This window comes from Eupeodes corollae, chromosome 2 (assembly GCF_945859685.1).
Source record: "Eupeodes corollae chromosome 2, idEupCoro1.1, whole genome shotgun sequence".
Lineage (NCBI taxonomy): Eukaryota > Metazoa > Arthropoda > Insecta > Diptera > Syrphidae > Eupeodes > Eupeodes corollae.
In genome coordinates, this window is record NC_079148.1 from 105,998,001 (window position 1) to 106,024,284 (window position 26,284).

The window sequence follows — 26,284 nt, forward strand, 5'->3', positions numbered from 1 at the left end:
CAGGAAGTATGCCAACAGAGTGGAGAAATCTTGCGGCTTTCCGTAACTCAACGCTAACGGTAAATCAAAATGAACAACTCGTTTTGCTCCAGGAAAAGTTCAAAGCATTATTAGAACGATTTGGAAAAGCGCTCTATGACAGATACTTATCCGAGGCACGAGAGTCAACCTTTAGAAGCTACTACAGTCGGTTGATTTTTGACAATAGACTCAATACATATTTCCTCAACTCGAACCAATTACATAAGATTAGTATTATCTTCAAAACACGAGGAGAACTTCTCCCTCCCAATTTTATTCTCCACCGTCCTGACCTGCAAATACTCTGCATTCTGTGCAATCGCAACGAACGTGAAGACATAAAGCATTTCATCGCAATTTGTCCAATTTTAAATGAGTTTAGGATCAGACACTTCGGTAAACAAAGTGTGAATGATACTGAGCTGCTTGACATACTAAACGGATCCGTTGGATGGGATGCACTTTACTCGTATGTTGTTGCTGCGCTTCGATATAGAAATTGTATAGTAAACGAAGATTTCTAGATACCTAACATTGTTATTTGCTATAATTTTGTTTTAACCATTGCCACTATAAATATTGTTTGTATATTTCAAAATGTCAGTCTGGTAGACGGCCATAAGCCAAACCATTGTGACTTAAGATAAGCTTTTGTTGAATATATAACAAATTGTTACTTTGTACTTAAAATGAAATAAAGAGTCAATTAAAACTAACTAAACTAACTAGATTCAGAAAAATTTCAATAAAAAGTCTTAATATTAATTACCAAATCTTCAGATTTGACACGTTGTCTTAATATTTTTATTCTAAGATTATAAATCCAACGCCGCACATTTTAAAAATACACTACAGTACCAACCAATCAAAGATTCTAACAAAATTCTTCTGTAACAACCTTAAGGTCAATTAATTAGTAAATTAAACAAACGCACCTTTTTCGAGAATTAAATGAAGGCAACTCTATTTCTGAAGCTTCAATGCATCTGTCAAAAAAACAATTCACTAATGACACTTCTGCTTGTCCTTCTTAGGAGAGATTTTCAGATAGAAAACAAAAAGAAATTATTCTGTTGTGACAAAAATTAATGCATATTCCATTTTACTTTGAATTAATACCAAGTTTTTGTTCTTATTTCTGTAATCAATCTGATTCTGTAGCATAAATAAGTCTTACACAATGTCACTGCGCCCAGATGACCATAGGCGAAAATGGGACAAGGCCGAGTATCAAAAACTAGCCCAGGAACGCTTAAAAACAGTAAAAGACCCCAGCGAAGAAGGTAATTATAAAAACGACTCCAAAATACAACAAACTGCAATATAAACTATCTTGGTAATTTTCAGAACCTGTACAGAGGGAGAATCTCAAGCGACGTGACTACAAAGTCGATTTAGATAGTAAATTGGGCAAGAGCGTTGTTATCAACAAGAACACACCAACCTCCCAATCAGGTGGTTATTATTGCAATGTTTGTGACTGTGTTGTTAAGGATTCCATCAATTTCTTGGATCACATCAATGGCAAAAAACATCAACGTAATTTGGGAATGTCGATGAAGGTCGAACGCAGCACAGTTGATCAGGTTAAGGAGCGTTTTCAGCAAAATAAGAAAAAAATGGAAGAAAAGAAAAAAGATTACGAACTCGAGAAAAGATTGCGAGAAGCCAAAGAAGAAGAAGAACGCTACAAGGAACACAAAAAAGAGAAGAGAAAAGATAGAAAACGAAAAGCTGAAGAAGACTTCAGTGCAGATATGCCAGGTGATATTGCTGCCATTATGGGTTTCTCTGGCTTTGGAGGATCCAAAAAAAATATATAAAACAAAACAAACAAAAGTATGTTCTTTGTTCAAATACATTTATTATAAATATATGATTATTAAAATTAGATTAGGAAAAATGAAAATGGTTAAAACACAGATTTTAAAATTAAAGCCAAAAAAACATATTTAATATCTTTTTAATGCTAAGAATAAATAGCGTACAACTAATAATTAAATTTAGTTGGTTTCGGCCGGATGACGCTAGCATGGGATCCTGAACCTTGGGTAACGATCTTGATACCTTACACTTTGCCTATAAATTTAAAAAATAAAATAAATTAAATCATAAAATTAAGAACAAAATTATTAGCTTCACTTTATACGGGAAGGCTTGCTGTAAAAGTTCACTGGTGAATCCTCGAATTACAGCAGCTGGCTCTAAACCACATAACATTGCAGTTCTCACATAGATGCAGTTGGTAATATCGTTAAGAACGCTAGATGTGATTAGGAAGGACATACATTAGATGAGAAACGGTTTCTTTTTCAAACAAATTTGGTAAAAAATATTAACATAGCTTGAAAGGAAAATGATACGAAAAGATTATTGAATAAGCAGGAGAGCATATAAGTAAAGATAATCCATTGGTGGGAAGCTGGGGTGACATTCTGTAAGCTAAAACGAAGAAACAACAAAATTTGCACGCACTTATGAGGGCTTAAAAGAAGCATTATAATTTATAATGATTTAACAGAGTGCGAGGATTGGGTTAGAATTATACCGACACACTTTAGTTTGGATGTCTGCTCATTGCAATGCTGGGTTATGCTATCTGCATTTGTGTTGTCTTTCTAAAGAAAGAATCCCAGCACTTTACAAAACATCTGAAAATGGACTCAAGTATATATATTTAAAAGTACATATTATTTAAAACGAACTGTTTTACTTAGATAATTTTCAATACATCGTTTTTAACGAAGTTAAAAAAATTCATAGATTTAAAATGATCATTTCCCTTCCCAAAAAATTGAAAATTGGTTACAACGATGCGCCAAATATAACGAACAGAATCTCCAGTCTCATGAAGTTCGTTAGGTATAAGATATTTTACTTATGTTTAGATATGAAATATTGCATTTTTAATGCTTTCTTTCGAATTCTGTCCAAAAAACTCAAGTGGTTTGCTGGAACATCTGGCCAGATATGAAAGCCAGGTCAGACGGGGTAAGAGACTTCTTGTTTCGGAATGAATCTTAATGGATGTTGTTGCAAAAACAACTCTTCGCTTTAATTAAGAAACCATATACATTTTGTGTCCATGTGGGTCTTCCAGTAGAATACAAATACAGAGTAATGTTATTAATTTTTCAACCCAAAAGACTTCGGGAAAATAGCGAAAGAAAACGGGGCCAACTATATAATAGGTGCGGGTATTTCTACAGAAACCCTTTCCACTCACTTTAAGCTTCTTCTCTCCAACGATTCCAGCTTTACAACTTTCACTGCTGATCCTTTAATCACTGACCAAATATTAGATAAATACATTGAAATTGGAGCTGCATTAAACAAAGCAAAAAAACAGCAAAGCACCTGGTGAAGATGGAATTCCTTACGAATTTTTCAAAAATGTTTCAACCATTTAAAAGTTCAAATCAAATGGGGTGGCGCAACAGTCCGTTGTGAACCAGGGCCTAGTGACTTACAACTCTCAACCATTCCTGTGTGCGAGTAATGTTGTCAGGAATGGAGGGGACCTACAATTTTATGCCGAATCCGAACGGCTAGTTTGAGAAAGCACTTTTTCATGACAAGAATTACTCTTGAAGGAATTGTCAATTCCTCGCAAGAGGCAGTACCCGCGAAAATTATTTTTTTTAAATTAAGGTGGCACAGGCAGGGATTGAACCCAAGACCCATTGCATGACAGTCCAACGCACTAACCATCATGCCACGGGTACTCCATTTAAAAGTTACTTTCAATATAAACTTTATGAATGCTGAAATGCCTTCATCGTTCAAAAAATCCGTCATTTTCCCTATACCTAAAAAAGGCTCACTCAGACTCTCCCGAAAATTACAGAAAAATTTCATTCATGAATGTTATTGCAAAAATATTTTGCAGTATACTAGTTGTAAGGATAGAAATATGGATCGAACAGAACAATATTTTATCTGATCTGCACTATCATCTATAGTAAAAGCGTTTCAAGCACGTAACAAAAAGGTCTTCGCATTTTTCGTCGACTTTAAAGCTGCATTTGACCTAATCAATAGGAATGCTCTTATTTATAAGCTAACACAAATTGGTATATCTACAAAGTTCATGAAAGTGATTAGAGAGATGTACACGGGTACGAAGGCTGCTGTTTGGGATGGAATGAGCTTTTCAGAATGGTTTAGCCCTAGCACAGGAGTCAAACAAGGATGTCCACTTAGCGCTCTTTTGTTCTCGTTATTTATAAATGATGTTGCGGATGAACTTCCAGGGGGATAATAGCTAGCTCCACCTACTATACGCCGATGACCTCGTTATACTTTGAATCACCCGAAGGTTTACAATTGATGATCAATCGGTTATATGCATATTGTAACAGATGGGGACTTTCTATCAAGACAACACAATTATGGTATTTGCCCGTACACAAAGCGCTTATAATAGAAGAAGCTGGAAATATAATGGGTCGCAACTGGAGCAAAAGAGATAAAATCTCTGTGCTTCAAATTGAATCTAACATTAAATTTTAAAATTAATTTATCGGAGAAAGCGCAAAGCCCACAAAGTTTGATAAATTTAACATGGAAAAATATCTTCTGTAACAAACAAATTAATTTATCAACAAAATACAAAATATTTAATTCAGTAGTAAAATCTACTCTCTTGAATGCTGCTCAGGTTTGAGGATCAGAAGAATATGAAGAAATCGAAAAATTTTTTAGAGAAACATTACAACCTACCTCTGAATACGCCTAGTTATGCCATATATTTGGAAACAGGACTTCCAAAACTTCTAACAAGCACTCTGAAGTCTCAAGCTGACTACATCACCAAATTGTCCAGCAACTATCAGAGCACAAGGCTTTCGAAAAAACTTCTTTTATATGAGCTGAGAAACAAGGACTGGTGGTTTGCAAGATGGCAATCTGTTGGCAATGAGGGTCGAGTAAGATTGGATGATGATTTCAGCAATGTAAACCATGTGAAAGTACAAATATACAGCATCATAGAGAAAAATTAGGATATAATGAGGCATTCACTGATAGAAGAAGCTCATGCTTCATTCAGTAGATTAATCTACAGTCAGCTCAGCTTTATTTCAAGGATTCACTGAGTTATGAAGAAATATTCCTAATCTTAAAAGCAAGATATGAAGTTCTCAACTAAATGGATGTCCTTGACCCTACAAGAGACCATAAACATCCTTGACGAGCATGATTGGAAAATATTAAGTACATTTTTGAAAGATATTACAAGTAGTTATTAATAACAGAATACTATTAAATTCAAAACATACATAAATTTAAATATTCTTATTTTTTTTTGTCAACCTGGCTGACGGCTTAGCTATAGCATCTAAATTCAAAAAATTGTATTCAATTTTGTAAATTATTGTAAATAAATGAATTACTTACTTATTAACTTTTGTTAATATTACCATAGGTACAAAAAATCCATTCGTAATTTGTTGTCGAAACAAAAGTCAATTATCTCTCGTTTCGTTTACGTTTTACGATATTGATATATTTTTAACTTTCCATAGGAAGTTATTGTAATGGGTCTGATTTGTCAAATTGAACATTTTGACATTTCTCGACGTTTCAAGGTCCCTAGAGTCGAAATAAAAGATTTTTAGAAAGATGTCTGTGTGTGCGTGGGTAAGTACGTTCGTATGCCCGCACTCCCATACCTTCGCGACGTTTTTTCGTCGTCCATAGCTCAAGAACCAGTAGAGATATCGACTTCAAATAATAATGCAGAAAGGGCTATCAAGAAAATTGCGTGGATGTTTTTTTGTACCATAGCAGTTTAAAAAAAGGCATGACTTTAAGATATTGGTTTTAAACAACTTTTATCTTTTAAAAAATATTGTTGTCAACATTCATTAAAATTTTGAGAAAAATCTAACAAAAAAAAACAATACTAAAACTTGGTAAAAATTTCCTTTCGACTCAAATAGCTTTTCAAAAATTTAAAATATTGTCTTGAAACTTTTTTTCATTTCACAGAAAATATTGTCTTCGATAATCAGTAGTTTTTTTTTATAAAAATCCAACAGTCCGTTTCTTCATAAAAAAATAAAATCTACAAAAATAGTACTCAAATTTGGTAAAAATTGACGTTCGGTTCTTCATATTTCTCAAATAAATTTCATTTATCCAATTTATAAAAATTAAAGAAATGCTACTAAAAATGGTTAAAAAACTTGTTTTCGACTAAAAATCTATTTAACAAACTAGATTTTCAAACTAAACCATTTCCTTATATGTAAAATTTTGTTGGTAATTTTGAAATTTTTAAGAATAATTGAAGCTTTTTAAACCCAACACGAAAACCTACAAACTTTTAAGGAAGACAAATCGACAGACGGGAAGGGAAATTATCAGTGTGGGTCCCATCCCAGCCTCTTTTTACAAATGTGTTTGGAACTTTATTGTTTTAAGTCTGTTAATCGCCAAAAAATGTGTGTATGCATTCTCGTTGGATTTGATTTTTGCCTCTCGTTTCTTTATTCGTAATATGGGATCAGATATCAAAGGTGTCAACAGTGGCATGAGGGAAATATGGCCTGCTGGAATACTTACTGACAACGAATCGTATCATTCATATTTTCATACCAGTCCGGTGATCCCTCACAATCAAGAAATTCTTCACGTAGTTCTGATAGACAATCTCCAATCTGGTTTATTTCTAACAAAAATAATAAAAATGTTTCTCATATAACGAGTATGATAAAAATTAAATTAAAAACTTTTTACTTTTTTTCAAACGACTATCGCTCTGACAAAAGCTTGCATCGAAGAATTTAAGTGTTTTCAAAAGTTTCATGTACAAATTTTCTGAACTCAATGGTATGCATCCTGATTGGGTTTTGTTGATTTTTACCATTGCTTTAGATATATCCTTACAAGTCTCTTGCAAAGAATCACTGGTTAAAAGTATAAGAACTCGTTCAGGACTAATAATATAAATTTTAGCAAGCTGCAGCATAATTTGATTTTCATCACACATTTCTTTTGGAATCCTCTAACAATGTTCATGGTATTGAGAAAAAAAAGTAAGATGACATTAAAACTATTTTACGTATTAGGTACTTACAGATTCTGGCCAGTCATCACCTTTGTCATCGACTAAATTAGAAACATACGTACTGAAGTATGATAAATCAATAAAACTATAAGCACTTCCTATTGCACCATGAATTATAATAAAATATATAAGCGGTTTCATGTTGCCTACAAATGATTCATAAACAAAAGGCATACATTTGATTTTTTTAATAATTATTTTGTTTTATTTCAGGTTGTTTTTTTTTTGTTCTATATATGTATGTTTGTATATCTAAATAAATAATCATTTTTGTAAAGTGCTCAAAGTAACACTTTTTTTTATATATTTTTATCCAGCCCATTTAAATTTTAATTTTGTAAGTTCAATATGTTTTGTTTGTTGTTGTTGTTTTTTTTTTTGGACAGCATACAGTTTAAGTAAAGACAAACCCATTTTCAGTAGGTATGTCCCATGGAATGGTAAAGTAATCATCAGGAAGAGGAGTACAATGTGTTGATTTGTAATCTCGGAAATGCTTTTTTAACTTAAAAATCAAAAGAAACATTATAAAAAAAGTTTATAAAATAAAATAGTCGCAGACTTACCAAAAACTCAGCCATTTGTGTACGGACTTCAGCATTGTAATCTTCACCAATGGCCATAGGGAAAGTTTTTCCCTTATCAGAAGCATAGGTTATTAAACGACTCATGCAAAGATCATCATTACTTGCTAAAAAATTCAAAAAAAAAAATACATAAATACAATAACAATCAATTAAATTATAAAATACAAACCATTGGCATTTGAATCAATGGGTTTTGTGAGTAAATTCTTTATTCTGGTTATTTGTAGGGATTGAAATATGTTGGGATAGCGATATTTTAATAAATTGAGAAGCAAATAATTTCCCCGATTTGTTTCGATACGGTTGTCTCTAAAAATAAAATATTTTATTTAATTTTTTTTTCCATACATTATAAATAATTATACTTACTCAGCAATTATTTCATCTTCAGTTCGACGAATAAGTAAAACTGGGCCTCCGTAGTCCATTAGCATTTCGGAGTTGTGCAAATTAACATATTCTCGAATGGCAAGTCTTACAATACCCGAAAGACTAGCAGGCATACGTGGTGTTGCTAGATGTAGCACATCATCAAAAGTAGCATCTAAAATCTTTACAAATGATGTTGATGTTCATAAAATTGTTCACTTTTTAAATATCCACGTTTAGGAAACTTTAACTTCATTCTGTATACTTACAATTCCTTTAATCTCAGGATATTGGGATGCAGCGTAAATTGAACTATATCCACCAATACTCCAGCCAAAAAATAGTATATTTTCAACAGCGAATCCTAATTTATGGATAGCAAATTGAACAACAGCATCAATTGCGTTTTTGTCTTGATCAGGAAAAGGTTGGCCCTAGAAAATACACAGCAAAATTTTCAATAACTGAATAGTTATATTTGTTGTTTTAATCTCAACATACAGTACTGCCTTCAAAGCCAGGATGATTCCATCCCAAAACTGAGTATTTGAGTGACAATGGTGTTGACATTATACCAATTTCATAGAACCCAGCGTTTCCTAAAAATAAATTTATATAAATAATAGAATTTTTGGCATTAGAAAATCTTCAGCTTAAGAAATATCTTGAAGAACGGAAGCTTCTTAATGACCGGCAGTATGGTTTTCGTTGCAATAGGTCCACTGGTGATCTCATAGTTTATCTCACCGAACAGTGGAACAAATCCTTACATCGTTTTGGAGAAAGTAAGATTATTGCACTTGATTATCGAAAATGCGTGATTTTGGTATCGATAAATCTCTTCTTTGTTGGATTAGAAATTACCTTTCGGACCGTTCAATTCAAGTAGTATTGCACGGGTTCAAATCTGATATTCATAAAATAAACGCTGGTGTGCCCCAGGGCTCTGTTTTGTCTCCGACGCCCTTCCTTATTTTTATAAATGATATTTTGTTTGAAACTTCAAACGGACTAAATTGTTTCGCTCAGTTTTTGATATTCGTATCTAGATTCTCATCCTTGTTTTTCGGATGTGAACTACCAACGGCAGCTTATGATAAGCTCATTAAATTCTGATCTTGACAGCATTGTTCAATGGGGAAACAAAAACAGTGTAGAATTTAATGCTTCGAAAACTCAATGCTGTCTACTGTCGCAAAAGCGTAACCCTCCCCCAATGCCACTTTCCATGAGTGGTACTTGCATCGAGGAGACTGAACAACAAACCACATGTCGTGAAGTGATCACATATTTGACAGCGCTAAAAGTGCTTCTAAGTGTTTAGGTTTTCTCCGACGATGCAAGAAGTTTTTTACCCCTTCTGATCTGGCTATAATTTACAAAGCTTTTATTCGTCCAAAACTTGAGTATAACTCTCATATTTGGGCTGGTGCTCTAATAACGTACTTGAGTCTTCTGGATAGAATTGAAAAAAGGGCTCTAAAAATGATTGGAGATCGTTCTCTTACCGAGACATTTGCTTCTCTTGAACACCGTGGCAAGGTCTCATGCCTGTCATTGTTTTATCGTTATTTTTATAAACAATGCTCTAGCGAAATAGCCAGTTGCATTCCTCTTCTTTAACAATTCAACCGTAATACCCTTACTGCTAGCAATGCCCATCAGTTTACCTTTGAGCCCAATTTGAAACCTACTGTTAAGTACAGAGATTCTTTCTTTAGCCGCACTGCTCGAACGTGGAATGCTTTACCAGGCTCAATATTTCCCACTCATTACAATGTGCAGACATTCAAAACTAGTGTGCATCGATTTCTCCTTCCTTATCCTATCCTTCTTTCCTAATTGCTCGCACTGTGTTCAATCATTATAAGGGTATTCATAACCCCTTTAGTGTGCGCACAATATAAAAAGAAATCTTTTCAACAATATGGGTGATGCATCAGCAATAGTAGAAAACTACTCAATCGGATCCTTATGGATGCATTGTCCTTTCAAGGATACAGTCAGAAATTGGGAAGGGGAAGGGTAATAAAGGAATTAAATGCAGATTTATGTTGCAAGTGTCTTTTTAAACCATGCTATTTTTTTTAAAAAGAACTTTAAGCTGAGACCTTTGACCGACTTTACCTACCTTCTGAGCATATCACAATTGTTTTTCCATTGATACTCTTATTACGGTTATCCACGAACACTGTATCAATGTCGTTTCTATCCACGGTTTTAACTTTATAACGCATTCCATGTTCTTCCTCGATAAGCTTTGCACGACCAGCAACTAACATTGGCCCTAAAAAAAATACATTTGAACTATTTAAAACAATTTTCAATCACAATTTAAGAAGATCCTTACTCAAATAGCTTTGCAGAAGTTTAACTGAACCAGGATATATCATCCTGATGCCAAATGTATGAATCGCAATATAAGCAGCAATTTCACATGGCAACGACGAGAACCAAAAAGGCTTCTGACGAGGAGTTCTCTTTGAAGACGACGTTGGTGAAATTTTCTTTCCATCTTCACTGCAGTATAAAAAACATAAGTGATTACCAAATAGATGAAAATATAGAATATCTTAAGCATACTATTGAAGATTAAGAACATCAAAATCAACGCTCCAGTATTTAAAGTCAAAATCAAATAGCCTCAATGACTTTTTAGCTTCTTCCGAATTATTTGAAGATCTTGCTTGTTCTAGTGCCTTGACAAGTTTATTGTACGATCGTGATTGTGACCTTCCAATGCCGCGCATGCACATGGACAAAACTACAATGATACCAATACTAGTTGTGAACTTAGCCAGAGAAGAAATCGAATCGGCGACAAGGTAGCCGCGTCGATATAGGAATGTGACGATAAGTGGTGATGAATAATATCCAATATTCCACATCATGGATAGCTAATTTAAGATGTGAAATTGTGCGTGCACGATTAGTATAAGACATACAAAAAATACTAAATATTACGAAACACAAAGATATTTATACAAATGCGATTTAAATATTGAGCCAATCGATAGGAAATACTTACGGTAGATAGAATTTGATCTCCGAACTTTTCCAAGCCACCAGGTTCGTACATTTTCTATGAAAATTAATAAGAATTTTTCTAAGGAAATTTGCCAATGAATTTGTATTTTGTGCAAAGAAATACCTGAAGTGAACCCATTCCATATTCCATGAACAGTTTAGGTGCAAAAATATAACGTAAAATAGTCATTTTGTGTCAGTTTTGTGTGCAGAAGATTTTGTTAAAATTGTTTTTCTCTGAAAAATGTATTTATTTTTATGTTCGATCTTTCGCAGCAAACCACCACACCAACCTTCACTTCTACGGCACCTATCTATTTTTTGCTTTCCCTTTTCCAAAAACAAATGACATTGACTGTCAGAAATTGATTTTGACAGCACTGCATTATCGCTATGAATTAAAACTGCAATTCAGCGGGCCGAGTTCGAAGAAACGAAATAGTAAACAAAGTAAGGGAATGCTTACATTGAGTGATTTGGCTAGATTAATTTTGTAGAATAAAAATGTTAAACTATAAAATGCAAATAAAACAATTCTAAGGGTTTTATGTTATTGGAACCTACAAAAGGACTACTAGCGGTAGGAAATAGATGACACCAACGTGAAATTGGCCACTAGTACTCCATATTTAGTGGGTAAACGGATGTCTCCTTTCCATTAACGCTACTGTATTTTGTTTATTTATTTTTATTTTTATTTAACTGTGTTATAATAGATGACCTTACTTTCTTTGAAAAAAAAAACTTGATGAGACCTAGAAACAATAGATGGCATTTTAAATCAAAGATTACTTTCTCCACCAATGCTACAATAGGGAAGCATAGCTTAAAAGGTAGATTCACTTTTAAAAAGGATGGAATCGACGAGAAATTCATATTTAGCATGTCAATGGCTTTTTATCGGATGTTTGAACATTTTAACTTTCCCCAAAAATATATATACTAACTGCATGGGATCCAAAATCTTATTTAAATATGGTTTCCTAAACGTTGAATAATAAGGGATGGATATGGACCCTGAACAACATAAGTCTTCAGCCAGCTCTTTTCCTCTTTCCCAAATTAGCTATTGCCAGCAATAAAACCTATAAAAGTATAATTATGGGACTCTACGTGAGCGACACCTTTTCATTATCTAGTGCAGTTTCTTGACTTTACCTTTTTTTATAAAACACCCATTGCCCCTTTGCTCCTACGGTGGCGTATTTTAAAATTTTAAAAAAGAACTGTTCCACAATAATAAAGGTTTTTTTTCTTTTCGTGACATCAGTCAAATCTTTTTGTTTATTATTCAGTTGCTTTTGCCAAATCATCATGGCAAGTTACACGATTGAACTGCACCTTCAAATGATAAAACTTTATTATCAAAATGAGTGGTCGTTATCGCAATTGTTGCACGCATTGCACCTATTTTACTGTAGACGATGTGGACCTTCACAGTCGACTCTTCAATGTTTGGTGGCCAAATTTGAGACGACCAGTTCAGTAAACAATCAGCCAACACCCGTTAAATTGTAAAGCCGGTCCGTAAAAGTGTAAAGCAGAACCCAAGGCAGTCTATTCCTCGACGTGCACAAGAACTCGGCCTTTCTCAGACTTTAACTTGGCGAATTTTGCATCCGGGACTTGGACTTACACCCTTACACGATCCAACTGATCCAGAAGCTCAAAGTTCATAACCATAGCAACGCCGTTTGTTCGCTGACTGGACTTCGAATCGTTTGGAAGAGAACCCCAATTTTGGCCGAAAAATCATCTTTAGTTTTATCGATCGAAATTGTCGTAAATGAGACGACACTAACCTGCGCGAGGTTCACCAGCTGATAATGCACCCTTGAAAAGTTACCGTTTGGTGTGGATTTTAGGGCCCTCAGCATGATTGGTCTGTACTTTATTTAAAACGACGTTGTCACCGCCAACATCGAGCATAACAATGATAACTAATTTCTAATGGCCCACATTGAACCAAATTTGACCTGGAAGACATGTGGTTCCAGCAGGACGGCGCTTCATGCCACACAGCAAACGCCATTCCATTGCATTTCAACTCCACCCGCCCTAATTGAAAAACCTTATACTTAAAATTTAATATACCCAGGTGGTATTAAAATAAAGGAAAACAATGCACCCATAAAAAAGAAACATCTTTTTGGCATCACTTATTACAACAGCATGCTACGAAACGAAAGTGTGAGTTGTCAACGTCAAATACACGTAACAAATTTTAGCACAGTCCCGCGGCCCGGTGTCTTTAGAGAATTTTTGTTCTTTCTTAAAAAAAATATAAACAAAAATATTATTTTTCTTTATTAAAAGAAAATTGCTCCAACAAATAACAGCAATAGTTAAAATACTAACATAATGGCTTCTAACATTTCCAAAGCAAACAAACCAAAAAATGTCCCTTCCAGCACAAATAATAGAAAACCAGAAAACTCCAATAAGTCTCAACAACAATCAAAAAAATTCAAAGATATTCAAAATAAAAATATGGAAATGGCTAAGAAAATTACAGAAAACTATGAGTCCAGTTCTGATGAAGAAGAACTCGATGGTGGAAAAATCTTGGGTAGGTACCAATCTCGTTCTGATCCCAGCAGCATTTCTAACTCAATGTGTTTGCTTTATAGAAAAATTATACAAAAACTATACTGGTGGTAATGATCAACTGCAAAAGACTGCAGCTTTTTTGGAAAATGTTTTACAATCAGGATCTGCAATATGCCTAATTTGCATTGGTTCGGTGAAGAGAATGGATGCAATTTGGTCTTGCAAGTTTTGCTATTGTGTGTTCCATTTGAATTGCGTAAAGCGATGGGCAAACGATAGTATTGCATTACTTAAAGACAAGGGCACCGAAGAGCAAGGATATTACAATAATTTGGGTGAATTCATTCCGAAAAAGGTAAAAGCTGTGAAGTGGTGTTGTCCACAGTGTCGACGGGACTATCAACCCCAAGATAGACCAACTCAATATGAGTGCTTTTGTGGAAAAGAAGTTAATCCTGTGAATCAAGAATGGATAGTTCCACATTCTTGTGGAGAGACTTGTGGCAAACCATTACAACCTGAATGCGGTCACATGTGTATGCTTCTCTGTCATCCTGGTGAGTCTTTTTTAGTTCTTTCTTTTCAGGGGAAGATGAATTTATAAATTATTTATTTTCAATTTTGAATTTAAGGTCCATGTCCTCCCTGTGCTCAGAGTATATTTTCAAGTTGCAAATGTGGAAAATCCCCACCGAAAACACTTCGTTGCTTCCAAAAAACCTGGACATGCGATCGGAAATGTTTGCAGGTTCTTCCTTGTGGCAAACACAAATGTGATCAAGTTTGTCATTCGGCTAAACAATGTCCCCCTTGCAGCAAGTCTAGTCGTCAGAAATGCGTTTGCGGCAATGAAGAAGCCACGAAAAACTGCTCCCAGAGAATCTGGCAATGTAAGAAGGTAAAGATTTACTTTTTATTTTAGAAATACAGAAATAATAATTGCGATATTTGTTTCGTTAAGGTGTGCAACAAAAAATATAGTTGCGGTATTCATAGTTGTAAACAAGTCTGCCATGATGGACCATGCGGCGATTGTCCACTTAGCCTTCCAAGATCTTGTCCATGTGGAAAAACTGTAAGTTCTAGCTAAAGATATAAAGTAAGTTAATGTTTTCTAGATGAAAGGTATTTTTTAATTTATTCTAGAGGAAAACAGCACCTTGCAACGAACCCATCGATACTTGTGAAGACACTTGCTACAAGTTGCTCTCGTGTGGAAAACACTATTGTACCCAACGTTGTCATAAAGGCGATTGCAGCTTGGTAAGCTATTATTTGTTTTAACCGTTAACTTTAGCAGTTGTTTATGTGTACATAGTGTCGAAGATCCTATTTTTATTTTATAAAAGAGGGACATATTTTAAAGGAGTTAAGGGTGTACATTGGTTGTTGAATATTGCAATGAAAGGGAAAGACATTTCACATTCGCGAAGTACCGCTTAAGAACGAATAGATGGTCTTCACAGCACGATTTCTTATGCTTCAAGGAAATTGATGGACATTCCTAGAAAAAAGAGATAGGGGTAGAGGTGTTTCCACTTAGGCACCTCTCCTTATCCAGACGGAAGCGGAGGAATTCCCGAGATGGAATCAAAAGTTTGAACTACTTAGTGAATACCTTATAGGGCTTCTACGACTTATTTGTAGCCCAGGCCTAAAGGGAGCGGTTTTATCTGGCTCCCCGTCCTTGGAGTTATACTAAGCATCTGGCAAAAAGAGGATAAAAAACTGCGACATTTACTTTGGTGCTTGCTACCGCGAAAACCAACAGCGCTTATTTGGATGCGGCTTTTTCATTGGAGCCAGCAGTGTCTTAGCTACGATATTAAAATTGTCCTGGGCAATTTTAATGCCAAGACAGTATGGGAAGACATCTTTGGTGGAATAATCGGAAAAAAAAGCCTGCACGACAACAATCCCGACAACGGCTTCAGGCTCATAGATTTTGCAATGTAATGGTAGCCAGTACACATTTTCGACACATCAACATCCACAAAGGAACTTAGAGTTCTCCAGATCAATCTACCGTCAACCAGATTGACCATATTGCGATCGACGCCAGACACGCTTCCATAATCATGGATGTCCGAACTTTCCGAGAAGCTAACATCGATTCGGACCACTACCTCTTTCTAGCCAACGTAGCACTTCGGGTTTCCAGGCCCAAGGCAAAACAGGGATATGCTGGCAGAAGGTACAACGTCGAACGGCTACAATCGCAGGAGATCGTTAAAACCTTTTCCTCCCGAGTTACAAGTAACCTCTCTCGAAGTTCTCTTCCGTCAACACAATGTATCGAAAACCAGTGGCAACATTGCCAAGATGCAATCAGAGAAGCCGCCTCTGATGTACTGGGTTTCAAGAAACCACCAACAAGGAACGTCTGGTTTGATGAGGAATGAGACAGGCAAATGCAGCCAAACAACAGGCACGCAAAGCGGAAATGCATAATAGGACGAGAGCTTCTCATGAGCTCTATGAGCAGAAGAGGCAAGAAGAACAACGACTTCTCAGAAGGAAAAAGAAAGGGCATGAGAAGCGAGCGGTCGAACATGTTAAGAGGTTAAAAACAGGAATGAAGTTCGAGAGTTGTATGAACAGGTGAAATGAAATTCAGATACATAAACCTAGAATCGAAGGCTGCAAAGACGAAAGTGGAAACATCATAGTGGAACTTGAGCAAACCGATAAAAATTAAGTAAGCGAGTAGGTGATTTAAGATAAAAAATGAGGACAAACTAAGATAAAAGGCACTTTGGTTATTTGATAAGAATTTTAACTTAAATTTCGGTGATTGTTTAGTAAAACAACATAAATATTAAGAAACCATTCATTTCCGACAGGAGTAAAATTTAATAAATTAAAAAGACTCATCACTATTATTGTGACGGATTGTATTAGAATTATTTGTTTTGAAAGAAATGTGTGTTTTCAATTTTACAAAATAATTTATTTTCTTCTAAGTAAGCTTCAGACAGCCATACTCATCAAAAAAAAGAAAACTATTTATTAGAGATCACGAACTTAAAGTTGCTATAAAAAACAATGAGCCTTAAGAATATGATTTAGCCCGTAGTTCGTTTTTTGATACAATACCATTTTGACTTTTATATGTATTTTAAATATAACGTATTATTTATGGTTATGAAAATAAATAAATTTTTCTTTTGTTTCGATGACCATTTCATGGGTCTACCACGATATCTAGAAATTAATTATCTAGAAAGTAAAAATCTCGAATATGAAAATCTCGAAAACAAAAATCTAGAATGGAAAAAATCTCGAAAACAAAAATCTAGAAAATAAAATCTCTAAATGCCAAAATCTAGAAAAAAAAAAAATCTCGAATGCAAAAATCCAGAATGTATGTTTGAATTTTTGAGGCAATGTTCAAAATTCGCGCGAATTTTAAACATTGCCTCAAAAATTCGAACATACATTCTGGATAACTTACTGCTTCTTAACAAACTTAAAGTTGACAAGTAAAGTTATTAATCATATAATTGCACATTGCTACACAAATGCACTTTTGTTATTGTTTGCAAAAATTTTTTTTCTTGCTCAGAAAATAAAATATTGGGTAAACTGATGTGTTTGTGTTTTATTGACTTTTAACTGTTAAAAATACAAAAAAAAAATCTCGAATTTATATTTTTTTTCGAGATTTTTTTCTAGATAGAGTCTTTCGAGATTTTTGTTAATTCTGGATTTTTGTGGATTCGAGATTTTTGCGTTCTAGATAATTTTTTTTTATTTTCGAGATTTTCGGCATTCGAGATTTTTGACATTCTAGATTTCGTCATGATCCCCCATTTCATCTATTACGTGAAAATTTAGTTTTCCAGCGATGTTAAGAACTCGCTTGATACCTATAAAGTAGAGCAAAGCATAAAAATATGTGACTCTCGACCCTTATTTTTATGGGTATATTCTCTAACCGAAATCGTTAAATAAATCTATAATTTTCAATATACTCGTAATTAAAATATACCATTGATCTGACAAAGTATAAATGAGTATAAAATAACTATCTCTCAGATTTATTTTTAAACTCTGCAAGTTCAGTAACTCCGAATCCTTATGTTCTTCTTCAATGTCGGGTAAAAGTGCAAAATATCCGCGTATCGTCTAATTTTTTAATTTATTAAAATCTTTTTTGAAAGAACAAAATTGAAACTTAACCATATAAGAAGAGAAATGTAAAAGAATACGCTATAGTTTATTTCGTTTCGCATGTGCGAACAAAAACTTTCGTTTTTTAAGTTACATTAAATCTTTCGCACACACGAAAACGATTCTTCGCGTGTGCGATACAGAATGTCGCCGCAGACCTTAGTAGTTTTTAATATTTTTTTAACTTTTAAAAAACACTTCAATTTAGGAAGTAAAATTAGGTAAGCATTGTTCCCTACAAAAGAAAGTTGTCATTTTAGTCTACGATGTGATGGAAAATCTTTGAGGGAAAAAGCCAGAATAATAAGCAGATCTCTCAAGTTGATTGCAAGAGAGCCAAAAACACAGCTGTGAAAACCAAGCAAAACAACCCCAAGGGAAGACTAAAAGATCCTTTGCTCCTCAATAAAAAAAAATCCTAACAAGTTTTCAAGGGAAACAAAAACCATTTCTGCAACAATTTCTCGATCACAATTTAGCTTATAGAGTTCAGGGTTAACATTGGTATTGAATGAAAAATACTTTCTAAAAACTTAAATATAGGGTCGCTACATTTAAGTAAGCAGTCGCATATTTTTAACAACCCTAGAAGAAAAACTTAATATATTCGAACTTTTTATTAATTTTTTAAAAATTGAATTCTTAAAAAATTTGAATTTTTATTTCAGTGCTTAATTGTGACGAAAAAAACATGTCGCTGTGGTATGCACGAAAAAGAGTTACCTTGTTGGAAGGCATTCAGTTGTGAAACAAAATGCAAGAAGATCCGAGACTGTGGAAAACATGCTTGTAATAAAAAGGTTGGTTTACTTTTTGTTTAAATATTTTTCATTGAGTTATAAGCTGAATTTAAACAACTTAGTGCTGTGATGATCAATGTCCACCGTGTGATAAGGTATGCGGAAAATTGTTGTCTTGTAAAAAGCACAAATGCAGTTCAGTTTGTCACGATGGTCCGTGTTATCCTTGTAAGTTACAATCTCAAGTTAAATGTAGATGTGGAAGTACTTGCATTACGGTGCCCTGTGGTAGAGAGCGTAGAGCTCGTCCTAATTGTATGGAACCTTGCAGGTAAAGTAATGTTGCCTCCAATTCAATTTTATTTAAATTTCTTTTTTCTTATTTAGAGTTCCTTCTAAATGTCATCACCAAAATAAACATAAATGTCACAAAGGTGATTGTCCATCATGCAGTCAAGTGTGTGGATTGAAGAATGACACCACCAATTGTGAACACTTGTGTTCAGCTCGTTGTCATGCTGCTGTTAAGATTCCTCTCAAAAATAACCCTAACAATATATTTGAGTATAAATTCGATAATGTAAGTTTTTATTTTGTATTGATTTAAACGCAAAATTATTGTTTTTTTTGTCTGGCAGTATGAAATTAAACAAATGCCACATCCAAAATGTGAGAAGAAGGTTATGGTTGCCTGTATTGGTGGCCATGAGATAGCCGAATGGCCATGTTGGAATTCTAAGCCAACATCATGTCAACGTCTTTGTGGTCGCAATTTGAAATGTGGCAACCATAAGTGCGCACTCGTTTGTCACAATGTAACCGATCCCGATGATAAAAACGTAAGTATCAAAGTTCAATCAAACTCATAATGAGAGTAATAAACTTTTAATATTACCAATTTTGTTTATTTGTTTGATTAGGAGCAAGAAAGCTGTGGATCATGCATAGAAGGATGTGAAGTTAAACGACCTCCAGGATGTGTTCATCGTTGCAAGAAATCTTGTCATCCACCCCCATGCGACCCATGTCTTGCACAAATCAAAGCAAACTGTCATTGTGGCCTAACGCAGGTTTATTATAAGTGTTCTGAATATTATTCAACTACCATGGACATTGAAGAACGTCAAGAAAAATTGAAGAGTTGTGGAAATCGTTGCATTAAAAATGTAAAACTCTTTACCTTAACAAGTGTATCTTCCCAAAGTCTTATAATTTACTCTATTTTAAGTACCCATGTGATCATCGTTGTTCAGCTGAATGTCATTCAGGGCCCTGTCCAAATCCACAAAGTTGTCGTAAGAAGGTGAAAATCTATTGCGAATGCAGGCGCATCAAAATGGAAGTCACATGTGAGAAATCCCGATCGAAAGACACTTTCATACCGTGTGATGATGTGTGTCAAGTCATCAAAGCCGAATCGGAAAAAATCAAACGCGAAGAAGCAGAAAAACAAAGACTTGCCGAAGAGGAACGCAATCGCATTGAATTGGAACAATTTGAAAAGAGATTTGGTAAACGAAAACCAAGAGAACGTAAAGTTATTGCACAAGAAGTAAAAACAAACAACAATCAAATGAAATTGCTGATTGGCAGTGCAGCTGCTATTGTAGTAGCTGCAGTGCTAATCTTTTATTTTTATTTATAAGAATAAAATAGAATTAAAATTTGTCTTTTTTTAGTTTTTAAATTAGTATTTAACAATTACTATAAACATCGAAAACATATTTGAGCTTTTTTTCTATGTAAACAACTTTTGCATGCGAAAATAAATTAAGTTAAATAAATTAAAAAATTATTTCGAAGGAATAGAATTTTTTCGCCTAATTCTTGTGTTTAAGTTGTTTTTGGCTTTTTGTAAACGTAAGCTGCCACAAATACTGAGGAGCTCAAAAACACTGATATCATGAAGTTAGCTAGCAACATGGGATCGGCCGATTGGACAAACACCGTATACACTCGAGCTGGAACAGAAAATGACATTAAATTGAAGTCTTATGGGTTCAGAGACAGTAGGTAACTTACTCAGATTAGTGAATGCCGAAAGCCCCCACGTTGTCAAACTAACCGATCGTGAATCTTTTGATCTTAATATAGCCACTAGTTGTAAGACTTTACTGGTGGCTCCAATCGGAGTACAGAAGGGCTAAAAGAAAGTGGAAAATTATTTAATTTTTGAATTACAAATTGATAAAAGTGTCGTTATCTTCTTATCAATTGTTGTTGTGCAAAATAAGCTCAGCCGTGCAAAAGGAAATTCATTAATTTTGAGAAAAAAATTTGAAAAATCGGGATTTTCTAAATACAAAAAAAAAAACAACAATTTAATAATTTATTTTAGAAAAAAAGTTTTTGTTAGTTTAGCTATGCATGTAGTTTTTGGTGCCAACTTGAGGTTAAGCAATTTGAATCATAAAACCATAAAAGTTAATGGGTAGGTTCAGACGACATAAGGGACTTGAAAGTTAGGCAAGTTTCTAGTATCTGCTAGGCAAGCTGCCAAAAAAAATAACATTACATTACATTAAGGCAACGTCAATATAAAGTTAGTCAGGAAAAATATCCTTAAATGTTAAGTCAAGTCTATTTGTAATAAAATGACAGTTGATCATGTTTTTTCAATCAACTGAAAACTGAACTTTATTACTCTACGATTTATTTATTTTCTGTAGAACTCCATTCCATTTCATGGTTTTTGTAAAAGGGTTCCTTCTCAATTTGGAAAACAAATTACTAATATTTCCTTACAATACAAAATATAAATCGTGATGGATTTGTAGCTTGCCTGAGGAGTGCTTTAAAGACAATAATTTTGTTGGTACTTTTTGTAGTATGAACTTAAGTTTGGGAAGTAAAGTTCTGAATTTAAAATTAATGACACTTGAAAAACTAACTAGTTGCCTTGGTCAAAATTTACGTTCAAAGAATGAAGTTGACTGCAAATGAAGTCCCTTATAATGCCTGAACCTGCCCAATGTTATTGAAGAGAATGACAGGATTTCTTAACTAAAAGTCAGTGTCAAAGTCTGTCAGTTTGACATTTTTTTATTTCGACATATGTCACTTTTAAGTATATCATTTCGACATCTACCCTTTTGATGTGAATGTTGGTTCGCTATGGTCTAAATTAGTATAACAAACAGTTTGATCTGATGGTTTCTGAATTAGAGGACATTCATTTTGGTAATGCATTAAAAGCATTGGTTGTGTTCAATCCCAGAAGATAGAAAGAAAAGCAAACGAGCTTGAACGGGATTAAATTCAAAATCTCTCAACTCGTTCAATACGGAATCTAAAAACTTACTTATACAGGACATACTATCCAGCACTTGAATGCGGCCATTGTAAAAGGTGTTTTTTTTAGCCAAGAATTAACCTTCATTATAAAAATAAGTGACCAAGTGGCCACCGGGCATTTTCGACTACTTTTTTGCTGTTTTGCTGGTCATTTTGAAGCAGTATTTCTTTCAAGGTAGTAGTACCCGTGGTATGATGGTTAGTGCGTTGGACTGTCATGCAAGGGGTCTTGGGTTCAATCCCTGCCGTGCCACCTTAATTTAAAAAAAAAAATAATTTTCCTTCAAGAGTAATTCTTGTCATGAAAGGTGCTTTCTCAAACTAGCCGTTCGGATTCGGCCTAAAACTGTAGGTCCCTTACATTCCTGACAACAGTACTCGCACACAGGAATGGTTGAGAGTTGTAATTCACTAGGCCCTGGTTCACAACGGACTGTTGCGCCACCCAATTTATTTATTTATTATTTCTTTCAAGGCTTGAATTGTCTCGGGATTATATACGTAGACAAGTGATTTCACATGACCCCACACAAAATAGTTCACCAGATGTTTAAGGCCACGTCACAGGTCTACGACGAAGTAAGATAATGATAATAAATTGATGCGTGGCACGACCCATGTTTACATATTTTGCAAACCTTGTTGAGACCTTAGTCTATTTATTATTAAGTGGTAATCCAGATTGAGCATAAATCAAGTTTAAGCTGTTAAAAAGACCAACTCCGATCCACACGTCTAAAAAACACACTATATCAGAAGGTCATCTCCACAATGTTCTTTCTCTTTTTACCTAAAATTGTCGCCATACTTTCTGTTGAAAATGCTACACAATTCATTGTTCCTTATTTTCACTTTTAAAATGACAACAAAGCTTGTACATAAACATTTTACTAGGAATACATAATGTCTGAAGAACTTCAAGAAATCCATTACTAAAAAGGTTTGTTAGTAAAAAAAAATGCATCCAGAAACGCTTTTGATTCTGAAGACGAATATTAGAAAATGTAAGAAAATTTTACTTTTATTTTTAAAACTTTTTATACAAGGATCGATTGTTAAACTTTTACATACATTGAATTTAGTGTTACAAGATAAGCTTAATAGAAACTGAAAGAAAAGGAAGAAATTAGTGATGAATTAAAATGCGAAATTATTGGATGAATATTTTTGGAGAAGATTATTTTATCGTTGCGTATTCTGAACATTTTTAAAAATATTTTAATAAACGAACAAAAATTAACTGACAAGATCTGTTTAAAATTCCGGCAACCTCAATCAAAAAATCAAGACGATGCAGTGGTCGCATTCACAAACCTCGTGGCTACGTAGTCAAGGGAGTCTGATTGGATAAATCTTACTACAAAAGTAGTTGAAATTTCCATTCCGACGTAGGTAGGTAGGTAGAAATGGCGATTTAAAGGCAACCTAGCCTGAGATCCAATTAGCGCCGTAGTGCGCCGTTTTGATACTAAAAACTCGTTTGACCTTTGATTGAAAGGGATAGATTTATAGAGCCATTATGTTAGAGTCATTTCGTCGCATTGAGAAAAAAGATTAGGTCTCTAATCTTTGCTCAGATAGCTCATCAAGTTCGTGAAAGAATGTTTTTCCAGAGTATTTTATTCTAGTGTTTGCCAAAGCAGGAAATTTGCAGAGGAAATGGATTATCGTTTCACTTTCTCTTCGGTCACTACAACTACGGCAAAAGGTGTTGTAAGAGATACCCAACTTCTCTGCATGAACTCCTATAGGCCAATGTGCGGTACAAACCGCAACAATCCTGGCTATGTCTTGCCTTGGCCTGCATCCATTCCGACGTAGTGTACAAATTTCGGCTACTGGTTTTGACGTTTCACATCAGCTGCTCGGTTAGGGCACAAGAATTCAAAATGAAATGAATCTTTCGATATTTAAATCTATCTTATTATATCTCCCATATCCCATTTAGTTTTATTGAATTTAAAAATAAAAAAAAGCAATATATAGTTCTGAAAACACAAATTGTTCGTATTTTATATATTTCTATTTGTCATTAATATGACAGTTTCGGAATGGCTAGCTTTGTATTGCAATGTTGCATTCACAAAGCTAGTTCAATTTTGACTACGTAGTCACTAGCTTTTTGAATGCGCCCAGTGTTCTTTTACAAGTATGTTTTTTTAAACTCCAAACTTTTGAGCTCAAAGTTAAACACTGACTTATTAATTTGTTACTTTACATTGCACTTCATTATGTTTGGGCCATTAACTTGGTCCGAATGAACACTAAATGATGGGACCTTCAACAAGATTGAACCGAGGTCGATAAGGGTATAGCTCTCTTCATTGATAAGTCCAGGTTTTGTCTATGCTCACCAGATGGAAGTAAAAGGAAGGAGATACAATTCGACAACAGTTACCCAGCGGTAAATTTCTGAGGAGGTTACGTCATGTTGTAGGCAGTGGAATGATCTATGAACTCCAATTATTAAATCGCTAACATTATAGAAGAATGTGTGGTTTCTTTCGCACCATTTATTAGTGAAAATATCACGAGATCGATGTGATGGCTTGGCCTTTCAATGATCCCGGACGTGAATACCATCGAACATATTTGTAATCTGCTCGAAAAAGTGATAAGGAAGCGCCCTGCTCTTCCCAAAACACTAAGTGGTCAGATTGAGGAGTGGGATAATTCGAACGACGCGATCGTTAGAAACCTTTTTCAAGGTATGCCGAGGCGAATTAAAGCTTTGATAGATGTTAGGGGAGGCAATGCCCACTACTCAGTGAATAAAAACTAATTTATTTTGTTTTATTTAAAAGTTCTTGCCATTTTTGTATGTTGTATATAAATTAATAATATTAAATGTTAAAAAACTACACTGAATAAAAAAAATGTGTATCACTTTTTGTATAACTCGTGTGATTTTCCTATAGTAGCTCTATAATGAGTATTGGAAATAGCGATAATCACTTGTAGCACAATGGATTCAAATGAGATGTGTTTGAGAATTTGAAGAAAAATATGGAAATGTTTTAGAAACTGTGAATATGAAAAGCAATTTTATAATAAAGCATAGGTATTGAAATTTAAACATTTAAAAACATATTCTTAAAGTATGAAGCTAATATACGTTCTAACAAAAAACTTGAATAAGCCGTCTTAATTTAGTTTATAACTTGATAGACATATCTACAAAAACAAAACAAAACTCAATTGCATTTGAAGTAAATTATTAGATAAGCACAAAGATAGCAGTGATAGACAATGATTTATGAGACATAGAACAAAGCTACCGTTAAGCCAACACAATTCGATTACTTCCCAAAAATACAGATAGGCGATAGAATGTGTAATGAACAAAAATAACTGACGAATAAATGACAAACTGTGTAAATATTTGACATGGTATAGAAAATAAAATTGGTTTTTGTGTTAAAGCACAGTAGATACAAACTTACCACCAAAAAGGCCAACACCACCAACGGCATTAATTTCAAATAAACTAAGTAAGCTAATATCGAGTAGAGAACAGTGACAATAAGTGTTTTTCTTCCTAAAAGATTTTGATACTTGAAAACATAATAGACAAGGACATATTCCTGGAGTAACAAGATCGGGTATTCCATATAAGAGAGGAAATCATAGCCACTTCTATAATTGTATGCCATCATCACAGAGTAGCTATACAATTCAAGGCATAATCCGAATACACTGATTCCTGTAAGATTTCATAATGTTTTATACTGTTATGTTTATGTAGATAATTGTTATCATGATGGATAATGAATAAGGAAGAACTTAATGACAGTTTAAAACTAGGTATACAAAAATCTTACCTTGAGATGATTTGTTTTCATTGATTGTTTTGATTTGAGGAACTTTGATAAACAAACAAGAAGCTACTGTTATCATACTGAGAAGATCAGCAACGACAAGGACGAATCCTTTTTCAAAATAATCATCTAATATTTCCATTATTATTCTTCACTTCTTTTCTGTGCAGCTAGTTATGTATTTTTGATGATTAAGAGGGACTTACGCACAATAGGATTATTAACCTCTATATACCCGGGCCGATGCTAAATTTATACTTACGAAAATTTTGTATTTTACTGTGGTTCTACGACAATAATTTAAACAACTACCTATAGAAATACACTAGACAATTGAATCAGAGCCAAGATAAACGGTTGGTTGGTGGTTTTCAATTTGTGGTAGCTTTATCTATTCTGCATCTTACCAACGGAATACTATTAAAAGACCAACCAAAATAGACGAAAAACGTAATGACATTTTTGACAGGTAGTAATGTAACGTAGGAATAACGTAGTTTAATTGGGTTGTTCTAAAAAAGTGAAGCCAAACTGTTTTCGAAATCAAATGAATCCAGTAAGTAGTGATTAATTTATGTTATATCACATTTAGACTATGTACTCACCGAAAACGAAAAACATCACATTGTATAT

The 26,284-nt window shown here is 34.1% G+C and overlaps 5 protein-coding genes across 7 annotated transcripts; 2 read left to right on the top strand and 3 right to left on the bottom strand.

Moving 5' to 3' along the window:
* The first annotated feature begins 1,022 nt into the window (after nucleotides 1-1,022).
* Nucleotides 1,023-1,972, top strand: LOC129945013 (zinc finger matrin-type protein 2). The gene is made up of 2 exons (XM_056054677.1): nucleotides 1,023-1,304; nucleotides 1,369-1,972. Exons 1-2 carry the CDS (start codon nucleotides 1,202-1,204, stop codon nucleotides 1,842-1,844), a joined length of 579 nt encoding a protein of 192 aa, XP_055910652.1. The 5' UTR covers nucleotides 1,023-1,201; the 3' UTR covers nucleotides 1,845-1,972.
* Nucleotides 1,864-7,296, bottom strand: LOC129945009 (uncharacterized). Of its 2 annotated transcripts, none has more exons than XM_056054671.1 (5): nucleotides 7,103-7,296; nucleotides 6,763-7,030; nucleotides 6,589-6,694; nucleotides 2,171-2,284; nucleotides 1,864-2,100 (listed from the first exon to the last, which is right to left on the bottom strand). In XM_056054671.1, exons 1-5 carry the CDS (start codon nucleotides 7,265-7,267, stop codon nucleotides 2,049-2,051), a joined length of 705 nt encoding a protein of 234 aa, XP_055910646.1. In that variant the 5' UTR covers nucleotides 7,268-7,296; the 3' UTR covers nucleotides 1,864-2,048. The 2 variants fall into 2 exon arrangements, with proteins under 2 accessions (XP_055910646.1, XP_055910645.1); XM_056054670.1 differs by having other exon boundaries at nucleotides 2,164-2,284.
* Nucleotides 7,297-7,456: 160 nt separating this feature from the next.
* On the bottom strand, nucleotides 7,457-11,406 carry LOC129945003 (phosphatidylserine lipase ABHD16A). The gene is made up of 11 exons (XM_056054664.1): nucleotides 11,201-11,406; nucleotides 11,078-11,131; nucleotides 10,633-10,946; nucleotides 10,400-10,569; nucleotides 10,181-10,336; nucleotides 8,551-8,648; nucleotides 8,319-8,483; nucleotides 8,050-8,231; nucleotides 7,850-7,989; nucleotides 7,660-7,784; nucleotides 7,457-7,598 (listed from the first exon to the last, which is right to left on the bottom strand). Exons 1-11 carry the CDS (start codon nucleotides 11,264-11,266, stop codon nucleotides 7,488-7,490), a joined length of 1,581 nt encoding a protein of 526 aa, XP_055910639.1. The 5' UTR covers nucleotides 11,267-11,406; the 3' UTR covers nucleotides 7,457-7,487.
* A 1,895-nt stretch (nucleotides 11,407-13,301) lies between these two features.
* On the top strand, nucleotides 13,302-20,334 carry LOC129945000 (NF-X1-type zinc finger protein NFXL1). Its single transcript, XM_056054658.1, has 11 exons — nucleotides 13,302-13,645; nucleotides 13,707-14,183; nucleotides 14,259-14,524; nucleotides 14,588-14,701; nucleotides 14,773-14,889; nucleotides 18,468-18,599; nucleotides 18,662-18,870; nucleotides 18,927-19,119; nucleotides 19,178-19,378; nucleotides 19,460-19,705; nucleotides 19,768-20,334. Exons 1-11 carry the CDS (start codon nucleotides 13,438-13,440, stop codon nucleotides 20,182-20,184), a joined length of 2,580 nt encoding a protein of 859 aa, XP_055910633.1. The 5' UTR covers nucleotides 13,302-13,437; the 3' UTR covers nucleotides 20,185-20,334.
* LOC129945011 (solute carrier family 66 member 3) lies at nucleotides 20,114-26,083 on the bottom strand. 2 transcript variants are annotated; one of them, XM_056054673.1, is made up of 5 exons: nucleotides 25,964-26,083; nucleotides 25,655-25,908; nucleotides 25,277-25,536; nucleotides 20,562-20,682; nucleotides 20,114-20,500 (listed from the first exon to the last, which is right to left on the bottom strand). In XM_056054673.1, the coding sequence occupies exons 2-5, from the start codon at nucleotides 25,791-25,793 to the stop codon at nucleotides 20,373-20,375; spliced, it is 648 nt and encodes a 215-aa protein (XP_055910648.1). In that variant the 5' UTR covers nucleotides 25,794-25,908; nucleotides 25,964-26,083; the 3' UTR covers nucleotides 20,114-20,372. The 2 variants fall into 2 exon arrangements, with proteins under 2 accessions (XP_055910648.1, XP_055910649.1); XM_056054674.1 differs by having other exon boundaries at nucleotides 25,655-25,897; nucleotides 25,964-26,068.
* Between the last annotated feature and the right edge of the window lie 201 nt (nucleotides 26,084-26,284).